At 40.0% G+C, this 18514-nt stretch overlaps 1 protein-coding gene across 1 annotated transcript; it reads left to right on the top strand.

The window, feature by feature from the left end:
- The first annotated feature begins 14138 nt into the window (after positions 1 to 14138).
- Positions 14139 to 18121, top strand: LOC118476801 (uncharacterized). Its single transcript, XM_035966574.1, has 12 exons — positions 14139 to 14275; positions 14431 to 14852; positions 14938 to 15018; positions 15107 to 15226; positions 15319 to 15575; positions 15687 to 15893; positions 15998 to 16090; positions 16163 to 16264; positions 16365 to 16778; positions 16865 to 17098; positions 17195 to 17264; positions 17808 to 18121. The coding sequence occupies exons 1-11, from the start codon at positions 14139 to 14141 to the stop codon at positions 17237 to 17239; spliced, it is 2112 nt and encodes a 703-aa protein (XP_035822467.1). The 3' UTR covers positions 17240 to 17264; positions 17808 to 18121.
- The last annotated feature ends 393 nt before the right edge of the window (positions 18122 to 18514 follow it).

Raw genomic sequence — 18514 nt, 5'->3', positions numbered from 1 at the left:
CTAGCCATTCTAGATATGTTACTTCTCTGATAACACCAGCACTGAGAAGTCTCTTTACTTCGTTACGAGCACCTTCGGCTTTATCATCAGACATCTTTCAAAGTCTTTGCTTCCTTGGCCTTAAGATGGGTCCACATTAAGTGAATGCTCGATGACATCTCTGTTGACACCACAGAGATCATTAGCTGTCCAAGCGAAGACATCTTTGTTGTTGAACAAAAATCTTATCAAGGTTTTTTCCTGCTCATCAGATAACTGAGATCCCAGCAGTACCCTTTGATCTGCTATGTCTTCACATAAAATCATAGTCTTCGGCTGGTCTGCCGAAGCAGCCTTCTCTCTTTTGTGTTTGTATTGTTGACAAGCTTCAACTCCATCTATGTTATGTATTGCCTTTGAATCTGTCCAACTTCCTTCAGCCCTTCTAGCAGCTTCTTGACTTTCGTGGACAACAATGGACCCTTGTTCCAAAGGTATCTTTATGCATAAGTATGCTGGATGAAGTATTGCTTCGAAGGCATTAAGTGTCCCTCGACCAATGATTGCATTATATGGGTATTCCATGCACTACTAAAAAATAACCCTAATGCCACGACAGATATTGCAACAACAATATTTTTGTTGCATTAGATGTTATTTATTGCCACGACCTTTAAAAGTGGTTGCAATATATGGACCGTTTTGCCACTTTTTTTGTGCATTGCGATAACCATGACTTTCGTTGCAAGAGAAAGGTGTTATTGCGACCACTAGAACAGTTGTTGCAAAATCACCCTAATGCCACGATAGATATTGCAACAACAATATTTTTGTTGCATTAGATATTATTTATTGCCATGACCTTTAAAAGTGGTTGCAATATATGGACCGTTTCGCCACTTTTTTGTGCATTGCGATAACCATGACTTTCGTTGCAAGAGAAAGGTGTTATTGCGACCACTAGAACAGTTGTTGCAAAATTACTCTAGTGTCACACGGATATTGCAACAACAATAAAGTTGTAGCATTAGGTGTTACTTATTGCCACAACCTTTAAAAGTGGTTGCAATTTATGCACCTTTTTTGCCACTTTACTTGTGCGTTGCAATAATCATGAAGATGTTATTGCTACCACTAGAATAGTTGTTGTAAAATGTCCCTAGTGGCTCACCAGATATTACAACATCAGTAAAGTTGTAGCATTACGTGTTAGTTATTGCCACAACCTTTAAAAGTGGTTGCAAAATATGCACCTTTTTGCCACTTTATTTGTGCGTTGCAATAATCATGACTTTCGTTGCAAGAGAAAGATGTTACTGCTATCACTAGAACAGTTGTTGCAAAATGTTCCTAGTGGCTCACTGGATATTACAACATCAGTAAAGTGGTAGCATTAGTAGCAGTGTAAAGCGAGACGCGGCATGTGCGTAGAATTCTTTTTTCATCCAAACCGACCGGGCGTGCAGGGAGGGTGAGGCCACCCTATGTCATATACTCTCATGTCTGCGCAAGGCCAAGGAAATCGTAGTATATACGGACCTGCCGCGCGCAACATGTCTAAGCCATGATCCAACTTTGCGTTCTGTGTCTGGATCGCGATGGGAAATATATTCAATTTATTGATACGTTACAAGAAAAATACAAAGAACAATCTAGAAGTTTTTGTTCTCTCAGACACACATCAATAAAACACGCAGGTGAATAAAATACAAGGAAAAGGATCACAAGAATCTTCTAAAATCTGATATATAACCAACAATAGAAAAGAATACAAGGAAAAGGATCTCAAGAATCTTCTAAAATCTGATATATAACCAACAATACAAAAGAATACAAGGAAAAGGATCACAAGAATCTTCTAAAATCTGATATATAACCAAAAATAGAAAATAATACAAGGAAAATGATCACATGAATCATACAATTTCCAATTGTTGTCTGCATGCCTATACTACTACATATTACAGCCGCCACTACCTGCAGGGGACTCAAACTGCCGCCCGCCAGGACACACAACCATCAGCAGCCAGGGACTCCACGCCTGCCTTCAGCCTTCAGCCACCTGCCAGGACACACAACCATCAGCAGCCAGGGACTCCACGCCTGCCTTCAGCCTTCAGCCAGGGACTCTCATGCCTTCAGCCAGGGACTCAGCCTTCAGGTGATCCTTCTGACTTTGGCTAAGCAGTAGAAAAATCAGTATGCTAACCAGGTAGTGAACATTTTCTTTAGGAAAAAGAGGCAATAAGCAGTACAATGATAGCAACGTAGAAGTAGCCAAACTCGCTGACCCAGATAGAGGCGCGGTTCCTTGTCGAAATAGTAGAGAAAGTATATGTTGTAGGTATAAAAATAAAGGACCTAGTGAAGTATCCCCTCAGGATTGAACATGGTGACCTGGTGACCCAGATAGAGTCGCAGTTCCTTTGGTCGCTGAACCTGGTGACTTGGACGAAGGGGAAGCTATCCCCTCAGGATTGAAGAATCCAGAGCTGCTTGTGAAACTTTTTTTTGTTTTCTCCCACCTAGAGGCACTGCGTGAGGGGGTCTTAGATGGTTATTACTGTCAAGTGTAACTGACAACAAGAATCATTGAGATGTGCACATTGCTTCAAACAAATGCCTGAGGAAATGGACTCACCTGAAATCCTATAACAATAACAACGGATAATAATGGAGCTTGCTCATTTTAAGGTGAACTAACAAAATAAAAGTAATAAAAAGGGAAAAAGGAATATTCTTAGCATAAAATCTCTATAATCAGTAAATTATTCATATAAACAAAGTAAAGGAGAACGTTACTTAATTTGATGGACAATATGAAGTGTGTTACAACAACTTTAGCGTATGATATACCACAGTTTGCAAGGGTGGGAGGAAATACTCAAAAGAGACTTGTAAGGGTGGAAGTATTTATTTTATCAGTTCTATTTTAATTGTTGAATATATATCCCTTTTGTTTTAGCAGATCAAACAATAGCAGTAAAAAAATCAGTATGATAAGCAGATAGTGAACATTTTCTTTAGGAAAAAGAGGCAATAAGCAGTACAATGATAGCAACATAGAAGTAGCCAAACTCGCTGACCCAGATAGAGGCGCAGTTCTTTGTCGAAATAGTAGAGAAAGTATATGTTGTAGGTATAAAAATAAAGGACCTAAAATGAAGTGAGGAAAATTGAGTGCGGAATATTCTCAAAGGGAAACTGAGGAAGAGAAGGTTACCGGAGGAGCGATGCAAGGAGCCGGATTCGCTGAACCTGGTGACCTGGACGAAGGCGAAGCTGTCCCCTCAGGATTGAAGTATCCAGAGCTGCCTGTGAACCTTTTTTTGTTTTCTCCCACCTAGAGGCACTGCGTGAGGGGGTCTTAGATGGTTATTACTGTCAAGTGTAACTGACAACAAGAATCATTGAGATGTGCACATTGCTTCAAACAAATGCTTGAGGAAATGCACTCACTTGAAATCTTATAACAATAACAACCGATAATAATGGAGCTTGCTCATTTTAAGGTGAACTAACAAAATAAAAGTAATAAAAAGGGAAAAAGGAATATTCTTAGCATAAAATCTCTATAATCAGTAAATTATTCATATAAACAAAGTAAAGGAGAACGTTACTTAATTTGATGGACGATATGAAGCGTGTTACAACAACTTTAGCGTATGATATACCACAGTTTGCAAGGGTGGGAGGAAATACTCAAAAGAGACTTGTGAGGGTGGAAGTATTTATTTTATCAGTTCTATTTTAATTGTTGAATATATATCCCTTTTGTTTTAGCAGATCAAACAATAGCAGTAAAAAAATCAGTATGATAAGCAGGTAGTGAACATTTTCTTTAGGAAAAAGAAGCAATAAGCAGTACAATGATAGCAACATAGAAGTAGCCAAACTCGCTGACCCAGATAGAGGCGCAGTTCCTTGTCGAAATAGTAGAGAAAGTATATGTTGTAGGTATAAAAATAAAGGACCTAAAATGAAGTGAGGAAAATTGAGTGTGGAATATTCTCAAAGGGAAACTGAGGAAGAGAAGGTTACCGGAGGAGCGATGCAAGGAGCCGGATTCGCTGAACCTGGTGACCTGGACGAAGGCGAAGCTGTCCCCTCAGGATTGAAGTATCCAGAGCTGCCTATGAACCTTTTTTTGTTTTCTCCCACCTAGAGGCACTGCGTGAGGGGGTCTTAGATGGTTATTACTGTCAAGTGTAACTGACAGCAAGAATCATTGAGATGTGCACATTGCTTCAAACAAATGTCTATGCAACATAATTGTAGAGATGTGTTATTTTCAGGACTGCGCTTAAAGAAAAGATATGACCCCCAACTACAAATGATAATAACTAATTGAGCAATAATTTAACACCATAACACAATCTAATAAAAGGGTGAAAACGTACAAAGAAAAACTAACTGAAGCCATGGAATCAACATCATTTGTTGTTCATGTTTGGCGTTTTTCTGGAATCATTTTCATCATTTTCAAACTCAACATAAGGCATTCATATTACTTAACCGCACCAAACATGTATTCCAGCTTTAACAGCAACAAAAAACCGACATAAGGCATTCATATTACTTAGTGGTTGGCTGCTACTGACTTACTGAGTGGAACAACCAAGCAGCAGCACTGCCTTGCTATCCTAAACTCCTAGTAGCTTATTTGCAAATCTAACTAGACTTTATTGCTGATTTGTAGGTTCAAGCAATAGCCAAAGAGCCAACAAGTCATCAACATATATATGGAGTTCTAGGTAAGTTCAGACATCTGCGTGTTGTTGAGTATTGAGAATGGTTATTACTGATTTACTGTTGTTGACATTAGTGCCAGTTCAGAACAACTTATGTCCTAATCTTAATTCTTCTATATTTTCAATGTTTTAGCATGTATGATATGCCAAAATAATATTCATGGACATGGAGTATCACTTTCCTTTCCCCTTAAACAGTTATGCAAGTGTCTTAGATGTAACCCCCCATCCTTTTTGTATTCTGAAAATCATATTCATGAAGTCTTATATTAAGTTTTATGCAGTTTTATGTTAGCATTCGATAGTAAGTTCTGCACTTCGATGTTTTGTTCAATGTTCAGGATTAGGAATTCACAATGCCACACATCAAAGGTACATTGCAGTCATGAATCATGTACCTTGGTAAAGAAGCATGCTCTCTTTGCAATGTAGAACCTCTTTCTCCTTCTCACTATAATTCTCCTCAAGATGTGCAAACTGCCTTTTGAACTGTGAACTCCACTGCACAAAGATATTGGTATTAACTGTATTTTTTTAAAAAAATGGATGTGAAACTGTGATTTCTGAAAATGTGATGCAAAGGGCAAATTCTGAAATTGTTATTAGCATCAGCACCAAAATGATTTTAGGCATGTCGGCACCAAAATGTTTTCAAGTGTGACTGACAGCAAGAATCATTGAGATGTGCACATTGCTTCAAACAAATGCCTATGCACAACACACTTAATTCTTTTCTCTCAATGCAATTCAGCACATGTTACTTCAAACAAATGGCTGTTCACATTCCAGTTTTATTAGTATGGCTAAGAAAGCCGCACAAAAGAGCCAAGCATGTTGCATGAATTAGTAACTTATCATTAAACTTTAAAGATCAATACTGATTATGACTGAAAATCTATTTAACTTTGATTTGTTTTGTTATAGGGCTCGACTGGTGATTTGAATCATTGACTAGAAGGCCATGTCTCAGAATAATAGCAGTTGGATGCGCATGCACTTCACGACAAATGAGTGGCAAACAAATTTCAGAAAGTTCATACAAACTACATTTGGTGGCACTACTAGAGGAGAAACTGCACCATGCCCATGTTCAAGATGTCGATGCATGTCCTACAGAACACAATCTCAGGTTCAGAGTCACTTGGTTATTAGAGGGTTTGATGAGAGCTTCATCGAAGAAGGAAACCAAGCAAATGATTCAGATGAGGGCAATGCTGCAGCAGTTGTCAATGATGATGAAACAGGTGACAGTGGTTCTGTGACCAAACTAGTTTCAACGCTAATTAGTGGTGCTATACACGAAGACATCATAGGAAAAATTAATGAAGAGCCAAATGCAAAAGCAAAGGCATTCTTTAATCTATTAACAGAGGCAAAGAAGGAATTGTATCCAGGTTGCAAGGAGGTCACTAAGGTATCTTTTATAGTAAGGCTCTTTCAGATTAAATGCATGTTTGGTCTTAGTAAAAGTGCATTAGCGGCCGTACTTCAGTTGTTTCGGCTTGTTCTCCCAGAAGGCCACTGTGTTCCGGACACATTGGATAAAGTACAAAAGGTTATTCATGATCTTGGCCTTGACTACCAAAAGATACATGCATGTGTCAATGATTGTTTGTTGTTTCGGAAAGAATATGCAGCCATGGATACATGTCCAACATGTGGTGAGTCTAGATGGCAACCAACGATTTCTGGGCATCATGAGGAGGCAACCAACAAGCGTGCCCCGCGGAAAATCCTAAGATATTTCCCAGTTATTCCTCGATTGCAAAGGTTGTATATGAATTCGACCACATCTGAATATATGCGTTGGCACAAGGAGGGCTTAGTCCAAGATAACAAAATGAGGCACCCTGCTGACTCTAAGGCATGGAAGCATGTAGATAACATATACAAAGATTTTGCTACTGATCCTCGTAACATTCGGTTGGGTCTTGCATCTGATGGCTTCAATCCATTTGGGATGGTCAATGTTGCGTACACTATATGGCCTGTCATTTTAATCCCTTACAACTTGCCACCTTGGTTGTGTTTGAAACAACCTTTCTGGATGTTGTCAATGTTGATACCCGGTAAAAACTCTCCAGGAAACAATATTGATGTATATTTGCAGCCTCTGATTGATGAGCTCAAAGACCTTTGGGAAAAAGGTGTTGAGACATGGGATGCCAAGGAGAAGAAGAACTTTAATTTGAGAGCAATTCTTCTCTGGACAATTAATGACTTCCCAGCATATGGGATGTTATCTGGCTGGAGCACAAAAGGCAAGTTTGCATGTCCATACTGCCACAAGGATACCGACTTCTTATGGTTGAAATGTGGATCCAAGCATTGCTACATGGGACATCGTCGGTTTCTGCCTATGGATCATAGGTGGCGCAAGAACAAGGCCAGTTTCAACAATACTGTGGAAACAAGGGAGCCTCCAGTGCCATTGAGTGGTGAAGGGGTTCTGCAACAGTATGAAAGTTTTGAGCAAATCACTTTTGGGAAGTCTACAAGGAAAAGGAAGCAGCGTGAGGAAGAAACTAGATGGCACAATTGGAGGAAAAAGAGTATTTTTTTTGAACTACAATACTGGGAAAAATTGCTCGTAAGGCATAATTTGGATGTGATGCACATTGAGAAAAACATTTGTGACAGCATATTGGGGACTTTGCTAGGTATGGAAGGGAAATCTAAGGATGGCGAGAAGGCTCGACTTGACATGGAGCATTTAGGCATCAGGAAGGATCAACACATTGTGCTCGGGAATGGAAAATACACCTTGCCATCAGCACTTTACACATTGGGTAAGGATGAGATGATATGGTTATGCCAATTCCTAGAAGGCGTGAAGATGCCTGATGGTTATGCCTCTAACATAAAGAGGAGTGTGGATGTGAACAAGTGTAAGGTGTCTGGTCTAAAAACTCATGACTGTCATGTTATTTTTCAAAAACTATTACCCATTGCAGTTCGCAATGTTTTGCCAGAAAATGTTGCTCTTCCATTGATTCAGCTTAGTAGGTACTTTAATGCAATATGTTCAAAGGAGTTGAGTGCTGAAGATTTAGAGCAGTTGAGCACCTCGATTCCTGAAACCCTTTGTCGGCTTGAGATGATTTTCCCACCAGCCTTTTTTGATATAATGATTCATTTGTCAATTCATCTAGCTGAAGAGGCTAAACTTGGTGGACCCGTGTGCTATAGATGGATGTATCCAATTGAGAGATATCTACGTACTCTTAAAGCCTATGTACGGAACAAAGCGCACCCTGAAGGCTCGATAGCTGAGGGATATATATTAGAGGAGTGCATGACATTTTGCAGTCGCTTCTTGCAAGACGTGGAAACCAAGCTTAATCATGCAGACCGTCATGAAGCTGCTGCTGTGAATGAACCACCATCTGGCTTAAGTGTATTTGCCAACATTGACTACACTAAGAAAGGATTCACTGTCGAGTCACTTTCTAGGAGTGAGCTGCAACGAATGAGGCACTACATATTACAAAACTGTGATGAGGCTACTCCATGGATAAAGTAAGATCTTATTTCAAAATCTATATTTTGATACTATGCATTGGCATGTTTCATAGAATTTGAATTACCTGAAGCCCTCTTTTAAAATATTGTAGCGAGCATATGGACGAACTAAAAAAATTAAGTACACGGAATGTTGATCAAAGGCACAAGGAACAATTTGTAGGCTGGTTCGAGCGAAAGGTGGGTTATGAGTAATTTGTTTTATTTGTAATGCCATCCACTAACTGCTGCTCAGTATTATATTTGCAAATAACTTAAACATGTTTTGTTGGCTGCAGATCAGCAAACTAAATCAACAAGGGAAGACAAGTGACCTGCTCTACACACTTTCACAAGGACCAGACCATCGGGCTCGTGTTTTCAACAGATGCTTCATCAATGGATTTCTTTTTCGTACAGAAAAGATAGAGCAGAACCTATGCACACAAAATAGTGGTGTTGTTGTGAAAGGAGATGAAAGCTCTGGTAATATTGACTGGTATGGTGTGATTAAAAAAATTATTGCACTAGATTTTCCTCAAGGTAAGGAAGTTTTCCTCTTTCAGTGCAACTGGTTCCATGTTCCTACTGCCAAGAACAAAGGACGAGGCTACCAAAGGGATCAGTATGGAATTATTGATATTGATAAAACTCGGTTGTGCTATTTAGATGAGCCTTATATTCTTGGTTCACAAGCTGAGCAGGTGTTTTATGTCAATGGTACAAAGAAAAAAGATTGGTGCACTATTGTAAGAATGAATCCCCGAAATCTGTTCGCCATGCCAGAATCTGAAAATTCAGAAATTGATCTTGATTCGCTGCACGTGGGATTCGAAGGCATGAGTGTTTCAAGCAGCGATGAAGTATTGGTGAAGTGGAGAAGGTCTGACATGGAAGGTGTAATCGGTGATGCTTGTGTCATTGAGAAAGCACTTGCTGAATTTGTGGAAGAATCACATGATATTGGGTTAGCAGATGAGGAGGACGAAGAAGACAACACATACATTGATGATGGATATGTAGCACCTGTGGACTCGTCACGCGACGCAAACGATGATGATTTTTTTGTTTAAAAGAAAAGTCACAGACTATTGGATACGAGAAAGATGTTATCCGAGGTTGGCACACACTGAATTGAGGCAAACGCGTACAATCGCGTAACTATTACATATCCAGTTCTGATCAGTAGATTTTGGTTGTCATGACTTTAGTATATATTCAATAATGCCCAACTACTGAGGTATATATCACAGTGCAAACAATACAAAGCTTTAATATGCTACTGAGCGTTGTGTAATGCATTTGTATGATGCACTAGCTTACTGAGCGTTGTGTAATGCATTTGTATGCGTTGTGTGATGCTATATATACGGATATCGCTTCAAAGCAAGCGCTCACTGTTGTACACATTCAATGCTTGACAGGAAAATTTCAATATGTAGTTAAAAGATCACATTGTTGTTGTTGTTGGCATTTAACCAGAAATTTTGTTCTTCTGGTATTATTATTTCTGTGCACGTGTTTTTGTTTCTTATTACGAATTTAAATTAATATTTATGTGCATCTATCATGCTTTTTATGTATAACATTTTCGTAGAGTCTCAATACTCTCAAACTCTTGAAATGGGCTACCTGACTAAATAGTCCATAAGTAAAATTTATAGCACCTCGCTATTTTTTCATGATCATTCATCAACAGGTTCAAGCAAGAACCCTTACGCATCCGAAAAGAAACTACCAAAAAAACTTCCCAAAACTAGATATTGCCTTCTAGGCTTCTACATGAACACTCTATGAAGTTCTAAGGTGCTTATTTTATGCACACGGTATAATTATGGATGTATTCATGTTTAACCTTAGAAGAAATTGTGTAAATATAAGAAACTAATTTCAGAAGATGAAAAAGACAGAATTAGCCCCTTCTCTACCTTTGTAAAATGTGTATGAACAGCTTACTGAATTATCTCTACAATTGCAAAATGTGTATGCACATCTTCTAAACGACATAATACTGTAATTATCATTTACATTACGTTTTTTATCCATGTACACTTTTTATCCATGCGTGCAATTTTTTATCCACGCACGCGAGGCGCGCAACCGTTACTAGTTATTGCAAAAGACAATGATACGTATGCTCCTGCCCCTCTAAGGGACGGGCGGAGGGATAGGGTTCGGGGACTTGCCTGGACCCTGGAGAGAGGAAGCCGACGATGGGACGTCGAGCTCGGCAGGCGAGTTGTGTCGCATCAGGTGGACCTGCACCTTGAGGACGGCGGAGGGATAGGGTTCGGGGACTAGCAACTGAAGGCACATTCAAATCTCCAAAAAAAAGAAGAGCCAGATTAGCAGACTACACAAGCAACATCGGCTTTGGGGGTTCTGAGGGGGAGCAGCGATACTCACGGAGCTGGTGACGGCTAGGACGACGAGGGTGATGCGCGCCTATTCAGCTCCGTCGCTGGCACCGAGCTGAGCGAGTCTGGTGATTCGTCAGCCGAGGAAGCCGGATCGGACGAAGACGAGGAGTCCGCTCCTCCAAAGCCGCCCCCCAAGCTCCGCCGCTGACCAAACCCTAAGGGGGGAGATGCTGGCGGCAGCGACGGGGGCTCCTTGCTGCCCTCCGCGCTGGAGGCCTTCGCTGAAGAAGGGGATTTGGGAGGGGCGGCGACTCTCTACTGCAGGAAGAAGGGCAGAGGGCTGATGGCAAGAAATTCCAGAGAGCTGGAGATGGGTGCGGTGGATAAGTCTGAAAGCCTGGTCGACATGAGACAAGGAGAAAAGGGCAGTGGAGAAAAAGAAAAAAATGGCTTTTTCCTCTTCAAGTTTTGCTTTTAACAATAGCAAATATATTATTAGACAATCTAAATTATTTTAGTGGATTATATAATCTGAGGAGTCTTATTTGTTTACCTAGATTATTTGAGTTGGTGGTTGCTGCTGATGGTGCCACGAATGAACGCCGCAGCCTGGCGTCGACTGTTCCGAGCCACCGCGACACGAGACGGCCTCTGACGGCGGCGATTCATGGGGTTCGGAGTCCATGATTATTGGGCGGCGGTGGCAGTTCCTAAGTGTGGCGGCAGCAGTTCTTGAGGGAGGCGTCGAGTGTGTATGGTGAGACGGCGTCGGGGGATGGAAACAAAAGGATAGTGATTCGTATATATCATCAACTTAAGGTGATTTCACTATTTGCTACGTTTTTCATATAAGTCTTGTCAGACTATCATGTGAAGATGGTTCCATATTTATAAGTGTCTAGTATACTCACTAACATCTACAATGTTTCTTATAGTCTAGACGACTTCATATGATATAAGACACTTCTATAAAATATACTTATATTAGTCTTTAATGGTGTGTCTTAAATAGTCATATATGTAGTAGTGATTGTTGCACGTATACACATATATACTCTCTCGTTCCCATCGTTTAATTTTTCTAAACAAATGCCATATAGTATTTGAACATGTACCATTAACAATTATTCACCTGAGGCTTCTAATTAAGGCTTCTAAGGCATGCATGTTCGTTATGGCAAACCTCTTTTTGTACTATGAACAATTATTCACATTGGCGGATCCAGAATTGATCAAGAGGGGACTACTAAGCTAAGGCTATAAATTTTTTACCGAAGAGCAGAGGGTCAGCGAGGAGCTGAGGAGCGACATCTTGTTCCTTCGTCAGCAAGGAGGTGAGGAGCCAAGTAAGTCAAACATTCTGTAATGAGTAGCATCGTTTAATTTTCCCCATTCCTGGCGCCCAATGTCCCTTCAGACAGTATGCACTATGTTTGTAAAATTCCCATTCACTTCAGATGCTGAACTTGCATGGTTCTTTGACGAGGATACATGACTAGCATCGTTTAATCACAGCATTATTATTCTGTTCTTAGATGGTGACAGTCAGGGGCGGAGCCAGAACTATGATATAAGGGGGGCCGATCAATTGATAAAAATATTATATAATGTTACTAATTTTAAGCACTCGCTATGAAATAAGAATTCTAAACCTTTATAAATTATCTTAGTCCATGAGTCTCTTTTATAGCTAATTAATATATTGAACTAAAGTTGTGACGCAAGAACAATACCAAAAAAATAAAGACGATAAAACGATGAATATGTGACCGATGAGATTCAACTTTTATATAATGATCGTATTCATGAGGCAGCTAACAAATTTATGAGAGAGTTCAAAAATCCAACTAGACTCGAGAATCCATGAAAATTCGTCAACCTACATAGGTACATGTCAAATTTGTTGTGTACACACCAACTATCAGGTGACAACTTTAGTTGAAATTTATAGGTTTTATTATCCATGAGATCTAATGTAGTATGTATATAAGTTGCTGGCACTCATTCTACTGCTTCGTGTGATCACCTTCTTTGGACTTTGGTTGTGAGGCTATGGCAGTGGCAAGTCAAGTGGTCAGCGGCAATCGGCGGCTGCCTAGCGAAATGATAGGATGAATCATAAGTGGGTGAGGTTCAGATATCAGCGTCTGCAAGCGAATTAGGTTTGACGTTTCATGCATCGATTGGTCGTTCAACGAATATTTTATCTTATATTCTTTGTCTCTTTTAGACTTCGGTTGGCATACTACAACAGAGTTATGGATCATATATTACCAACCACTATATTAAACCTTTGATTAATTATGCTGCTTAAATTTTAGAGTATATAGATTTAAACACACAAAATTTAGACTATATATACTCTTGTCTATGTGGCAGCCTTGGGAGGGGCCATGGCCCCTGCCGGCCCCCCCTTGGCTCCGCCCCTGGTGACTAGGGATGAAAGTAGGATGGGAAAATCCCATACCAACCGTTATCGTATAACCGATTTTGTTAGTTTTGTCCCGGTCATTTTCGAACCCGTCTAAAAAACAAAAACGGTACGAAAACGGGATATACAAAACGGTAAACGAAAACGGAAACGGTAGAGTTGTTTTTCCGACCGTTTAACCGGGATCCTGTTTTTAATCGGGATGATCCCGTTTTTCTTACCGTATTTTTAGTTCGGGAATAATTCAATAGAGCCTGCTCCAGAGTCCAGACATCAGTGCAACTTTGAGGCCCAGTCCATCTAAGCGCCGGCCACAGGGCCACGGGCTAATTGGCTAAAGCGTCCAGAAACCTAGCGCTCACTCCTCTGACTTCTCCACGCCGCCGCTGCCAGAGTCCAAAATCCTGCTTCTCCTTCCTCCGTCCGACTAGCCGAATCGTGCTTCCTCCGTCCGGCCGTCCCTCGACAACTCTTCGCTGCGCGGCTGAGCCACCCTCGACACCGGCCGTGGGTCGCCCGAGGCCCGACCATATCCACGCGCGTACGGCGTACGCGCCCGACCAATCACCAGTTCACCATCGCGTCCGCCGCGGCGCCTCTGGCCTCCCGAGTCCTGACACTGCAGTTGAGCTGTTCACGTCACCAATCACCACCGCTTCGGGCTACTGTACGCCTGCTCTCCACGCTGCGCGCCCTCCCCACGTTCACCAATCACCACCGCTTCAAGCTGGCTTGCTTTTTACTGCTGCTGCACTTCGTATTATTCTACATGAGCATATGCAGAGAATATGATGCTAGTACTTCGTATTATTCTACATGAGCAACAGTGCTATTGTACTTGGTATTATTCTACATGGCGTGCATGATGCTAGTGTGTCTTCATTATACTTAGAAAATTCTAGTGCATTACTACTCGAGCTTGTGAACACAACCAAGGTGGCAAGTTGTAAGTGATTATTTGATCATTAACAGTTAGCTAGAACCACAGCAAAATGACAGCTCCAGCAAATATAAATATATATATATAATTATATTCAGAATATTGGTGAGAAGCTGTAACAAGCAAATAGCCTTGAAAACTAAATCAGAGTCATACTTTCTGCGTGTTCCACCAGGATGACGACTCAAGGAGGTTTGCAGCCGACAAGCAATGAAGCTAATATGTGCACCAACGACAATGGTAGCCAACTTGGTACACGGATTGTGGACGAGATTATGGCCGGGAAGAACGTCTTCTTTGATCTTCCTGACAAGTAAAAATCTATCTACCCATATTGTTCTCTACTGCTTTGGCCTTGGCGCAGATCATAATTATAGTATATTGTTTTCATACCTCTTAATTGTTGAATGAAATCTTTTTACAACACTATTTTAGTCATTGTTTGCATAAAATATATTTGTGTGGCAGGTTGACTGGTGAGATATGGACCTTGAAATTCCATTGCATTGGAGCACAACCTGGAAAAGAAATTGTCACAGTAAATATTGATAAAGCTTATGTTGCCTTTTACAACGTGGTGTACATAAAATCGAAACTTGGATATTCTGGGAGGGACTTCTTGTTTTACAAGAAACGATGTGGCATTGATCGATCCAGGCTATTGGCACTTGATTACATCCACCAAGAAGAGGCCATGCTGTCTGATAACATGGATGAGAGAAAAATAAGTTTTGTGCTCACAAAAGATCCACCCAGTGATCTAGAGGTAAGCATAACTCCCATCAAGCGTCCAAGACAGCGAACAAATGTTGATGAAGAAACTATAGAAGTGTCGATTGATGCATATAAGGAGTGGCTTGCAATACTACAACATGATAATCCAGAAACGGGTAAGTTAAGATGTCAAACTCATTACATTAAATACATGATATGTTATAGTTTCCACAGTTAAACTTACATATTGTTTAAGTGCAGATTTAATGGATGACTTCAGGGAGGATACGATCAAAACATATAAAGAATGGTTAAGGCATCAAGGCGATCTTCCAGATATCTGTAATTTCTTTTATTTACAGCCTACTAACATATAGTCTATATTTTCGCAAATTGTTAGAGATGTAACTGATGCCTATGCTATCCGCAGTATTGTATGAACGACAAAGCAATGATGACCTAATATTATCAGATGAAGAAATTCATGGCAGCAGCAAACCTACTACTAATTGGCCATCTCATGCTAGACGTCATAGGAAAAGAGATCCTGGTATTTTTTACTAAGAGTGTTTTTTATTCAAATGTTGCAATCTTCTACTTTGAATATTTCTACCCATTCAGATGTTATTGGTATATATGTAGATAACGATGGAGTCTTTAAAAAGGAGGGGCGTGGTACCCTTAAGGGTATAGCAGCAGCCACCAAGCGGATCAAGAACGGTGATCACAAACTTAAGATTGAATTTTCATCTAAGCTTGGAGGTCCTGTAGGACCAAACGCTCGCACTTTTGTGGATGAAATCGTATTGTTTACAAAGAAAAAGGCACCACTCATTGGAGTGAAAAAGTGGAAAGATATAGAGCTCAATGTTAGATCTTCTATAGCCTCTGACGTACTGGTATGTGAAATTTCTTTACTTGAGCCCTAACAGTTAGCTAGAACTATTAGTGGTCTACTATTCCCAAATTACTAGACAATTAACCTTCTCTTTATATCAAAACTGAAACAGCGAAGGTGGGAGTTTCTAACCAATGAGGACGCGCATGAAAAGATCTGGTCTATTGCTAAGGAGAGATACAAAGGATGGCGATCAACGTTAAGCTCAACATACAAGGCATACAATAGTTATGCTGAAAGGATGAAAAACAAGCCTGAAGATGTAGACATCGTCGAGTGGCATTACATGGTGTTGTATTTTGGATCTGAGAAATTCCAGGTTTGCTATTTCATTTCCTTTACTTTAACGATTGGCACTTGCATAATATGGATGATTCTAGCGATTTATTTATTAATTCATTTCCAACTATTATTATTTTCTAGAAAATAAGCAGCCGGAACTCGGAAAACCGTCAGAAACAAAGAACGAAGCATATAATGGGTTCTAGAACTTTTTCCCAAATAAGCTTTCAACAGGTAATGATATGACCACTACTTTATTTTCCATGATTAATGACAAACTTGTATGATACATTCTTCACATTACAGAGAGATCCAGAAACTGGTATAGAACCAACCGATCTATCCCTTTGGATGATTACTCATTGTAAAAATGATGAATGGTCGGAAGAGGCTTCACGTGGCATTTATGTGAGTAAATCACAAAGCTTACTACTAAAACATACTTTAAAATACTCGGCATCAATTCTTATTTGAATTGAGCTAACTTGAACTATATTGTTCTTTTCAGGAGAACGCAGCTGAGAAAATTGCTGAGAAAATATATCAAACAGAAAAATTTTATCTAACAAGAGAAGAGGAAAATGCTATTTTCCAAACAACATTCAAGGAAACAACAGGATGTAAGGCAAACAGACTTCATGGTCATGGGTACCTATCAAGATATCCAACAAGAAGTCAAGTGATGGAATCAAAGTTCCTCGAACAAGCTCGTGCCACGGTTGCAACCAACCAAAAAAACATTGAACTCGAAAGTCAGGTCCAGTTGTTAAATGAAAAACTTGCGTGTGAGGTTGCAGAACGAGAAAGAATACTCCAGGAAAAAATGCAAGCACTGCAAGAAGAAGAAGAAAAAAAAAGACAAGTGCTTAGAGAAGAAATGAGGCAAGAAATGGTTGCTGCCCTTGCTGTTGTAGCACAACAGGTATAAAATTTGATATTTGTATTTTTACCATCATTGCTATTAGAAACTTTTGCAACATAAATTGTTTGATCAATTGTTTAATGCAGAGCAACCGTGAAAGCACCACTCCAATCGATCCTTCTTCCGTTGTCCCTACTAAACCTCCTGAATTCATCCCAGCTGATTCTCCTGCACCTGCACCAAGTAGTGCAAACAACGTTCGTACACCAGACACAAACAATAAGAAAGACAATATGCCAGCAAACTATATTAGCTCTTACACTCTAAGGAATGCTGTGACAAGACGTGTGCAGGCAAGGGGCAACAAAAGAAGCGAATGTGTATGGAATGCAAATGTTCTTGTATTATGATCATATAAACTGTTTTACAACATTTTTTTGATAGTTTTGTTTTTGTAATCCTGGATATGATAATAGGTACAATCCGCAAGTGCAAGCGAGAAGCAAGGTAGATCAACTTAAGAAGCTCTATCAAAGTGTGTTTAAGGTATGTCCACAATCTTTTTTTATTTCTTTTGTAGTTGTGCATGCAATGGATTTTAGTAGCCTAAACAGATTTTAGTTAACCATATGAGCAGTACACATGTTTGTGGCTCTGTGCAGCATGCTTATTTGGTAGCCTGTTTTCGCTCTTGTTAGGCTGGTGCTGCAGCTGCCTTCTCTGGTAGAGATAGAGTAGAACGCTTGCTGCTGCGTGCTTCCTGTTTGCTGCGTGCTACTGTTTGTTGCTTGCCGCTGCTAGCTGCGTGCTGCTGCGTGTTGTTGTTGCTGCTTGTTGCATGCTGCGTGTTGCTACTTGCTGCTTGCTGATGGTTGCTACTGTTTGTTGCTTGCCGCTGCTAGCTGCGTGCTGCTACATGTTGTTGCTGTTGCATGCTGCATGTTGCTGCTTGCTGCTTGCTGCTGCTGATGCTGCTTGCTAGGAGTTGTGCTGTAGCTGTAGCTGTAGGCACTACAGTTGTAGTCTTTCACTAATGATTAACCAAGTTATTGTAGCTTTACTAATTATTGTTTTTAACACTTCCAACAGGTTCCTTGTCGTCGTGATATCGTCGTCAGCCTAGCTAACCATCGCTTGCATCAATGGAGGGGATGGAGGGGTACACGATGACAAAAAAAACTTCCAATAATTTGCTAGTCCTGAGTAGTTTATTATCTATGTTATCACAACCAAGCTAGTATGAGGATGTTATGACTGTGAGCTATGTTATCAAATTAATTTGTATTTGGCCACTATTTATTTGGTGCAACCTATTTGTTACAACTTATGGTATGGATGTAGTTAATATATGAGATAAGAGACAAATATTATGGTTGTCAATTTTGGTTCTTACGTTACTGATGTAAAATATAATTCTTTTGCATAACATTTTCTACCCAATACAAATGCAAAATGCATTGTCGTATAAATTGTGGGTTTGAATATATGTAAATGCAACGGTTTTATTGGTTGTTGTATGGTTCAGTTGCAATGATTTTTTTGTTGCAATAAGATGTAATTACCATGGATCTATTTCGTTGGGACTTCGGTAGTCGCAACCTTTTCTTCTTGTTGCAACATCATTTGTTACGATATTTTTTGTTGTTATATCGGTTGTTACCACAGATAATTTTATAGCAAAAAGGTCATGTAGCCACGAGACACATTATGTTGCAAAATGATCAAATGCAACGAAATTATTTGCATGGCAATACATCTTGTTGCCACGAGTCACTGGTGTGGCACTAGTGTTTTGT

Source organism: Zea mays, chromosome 3 (assembly GCF_902167145.1).
Source record: "Zea mays cultivar B73 chromosome 3, Zm-B73-REFERENCE-NAM-5.0, whole genome shotgun sequence".
NCBI lineage: Eukaryota > Viridiplantae > Streptophyta > Magnoliopsida > Poales > Poaceae > Zea > Zea mays.
This window is presented reverse-complemented; position numbering and strand designations above follow the sequence as displayed.

What these genes read in the sequence shown, in the direction of transcription:
- LOC118476801 (XM_035966574.1), top strand. Translation starts at nt 14,139, where the DNA reads ATGACGACTCAAGGAGGTTTGCAGCCGACAAGCAATGAAGCTAATATG. An exon ending in AGGCTTCACGTGGCATTTAT is followed by an intron (nt 16,265 to 16,364) that starts GTGAGTAAATCA and finishes TGTTCTTTTCAG; the next exon opens with GAGAACGCAGCTGAGAAAAT. An exon ending in TTGCTGTTGTAGCACAACAG is followed by an intron (nt 16,779 to 16,864) that starts GTATAAAATTTG and finishes TGTTTAATGCAG; the next exon opens with AGCAACCGTGAAAGCACCAC.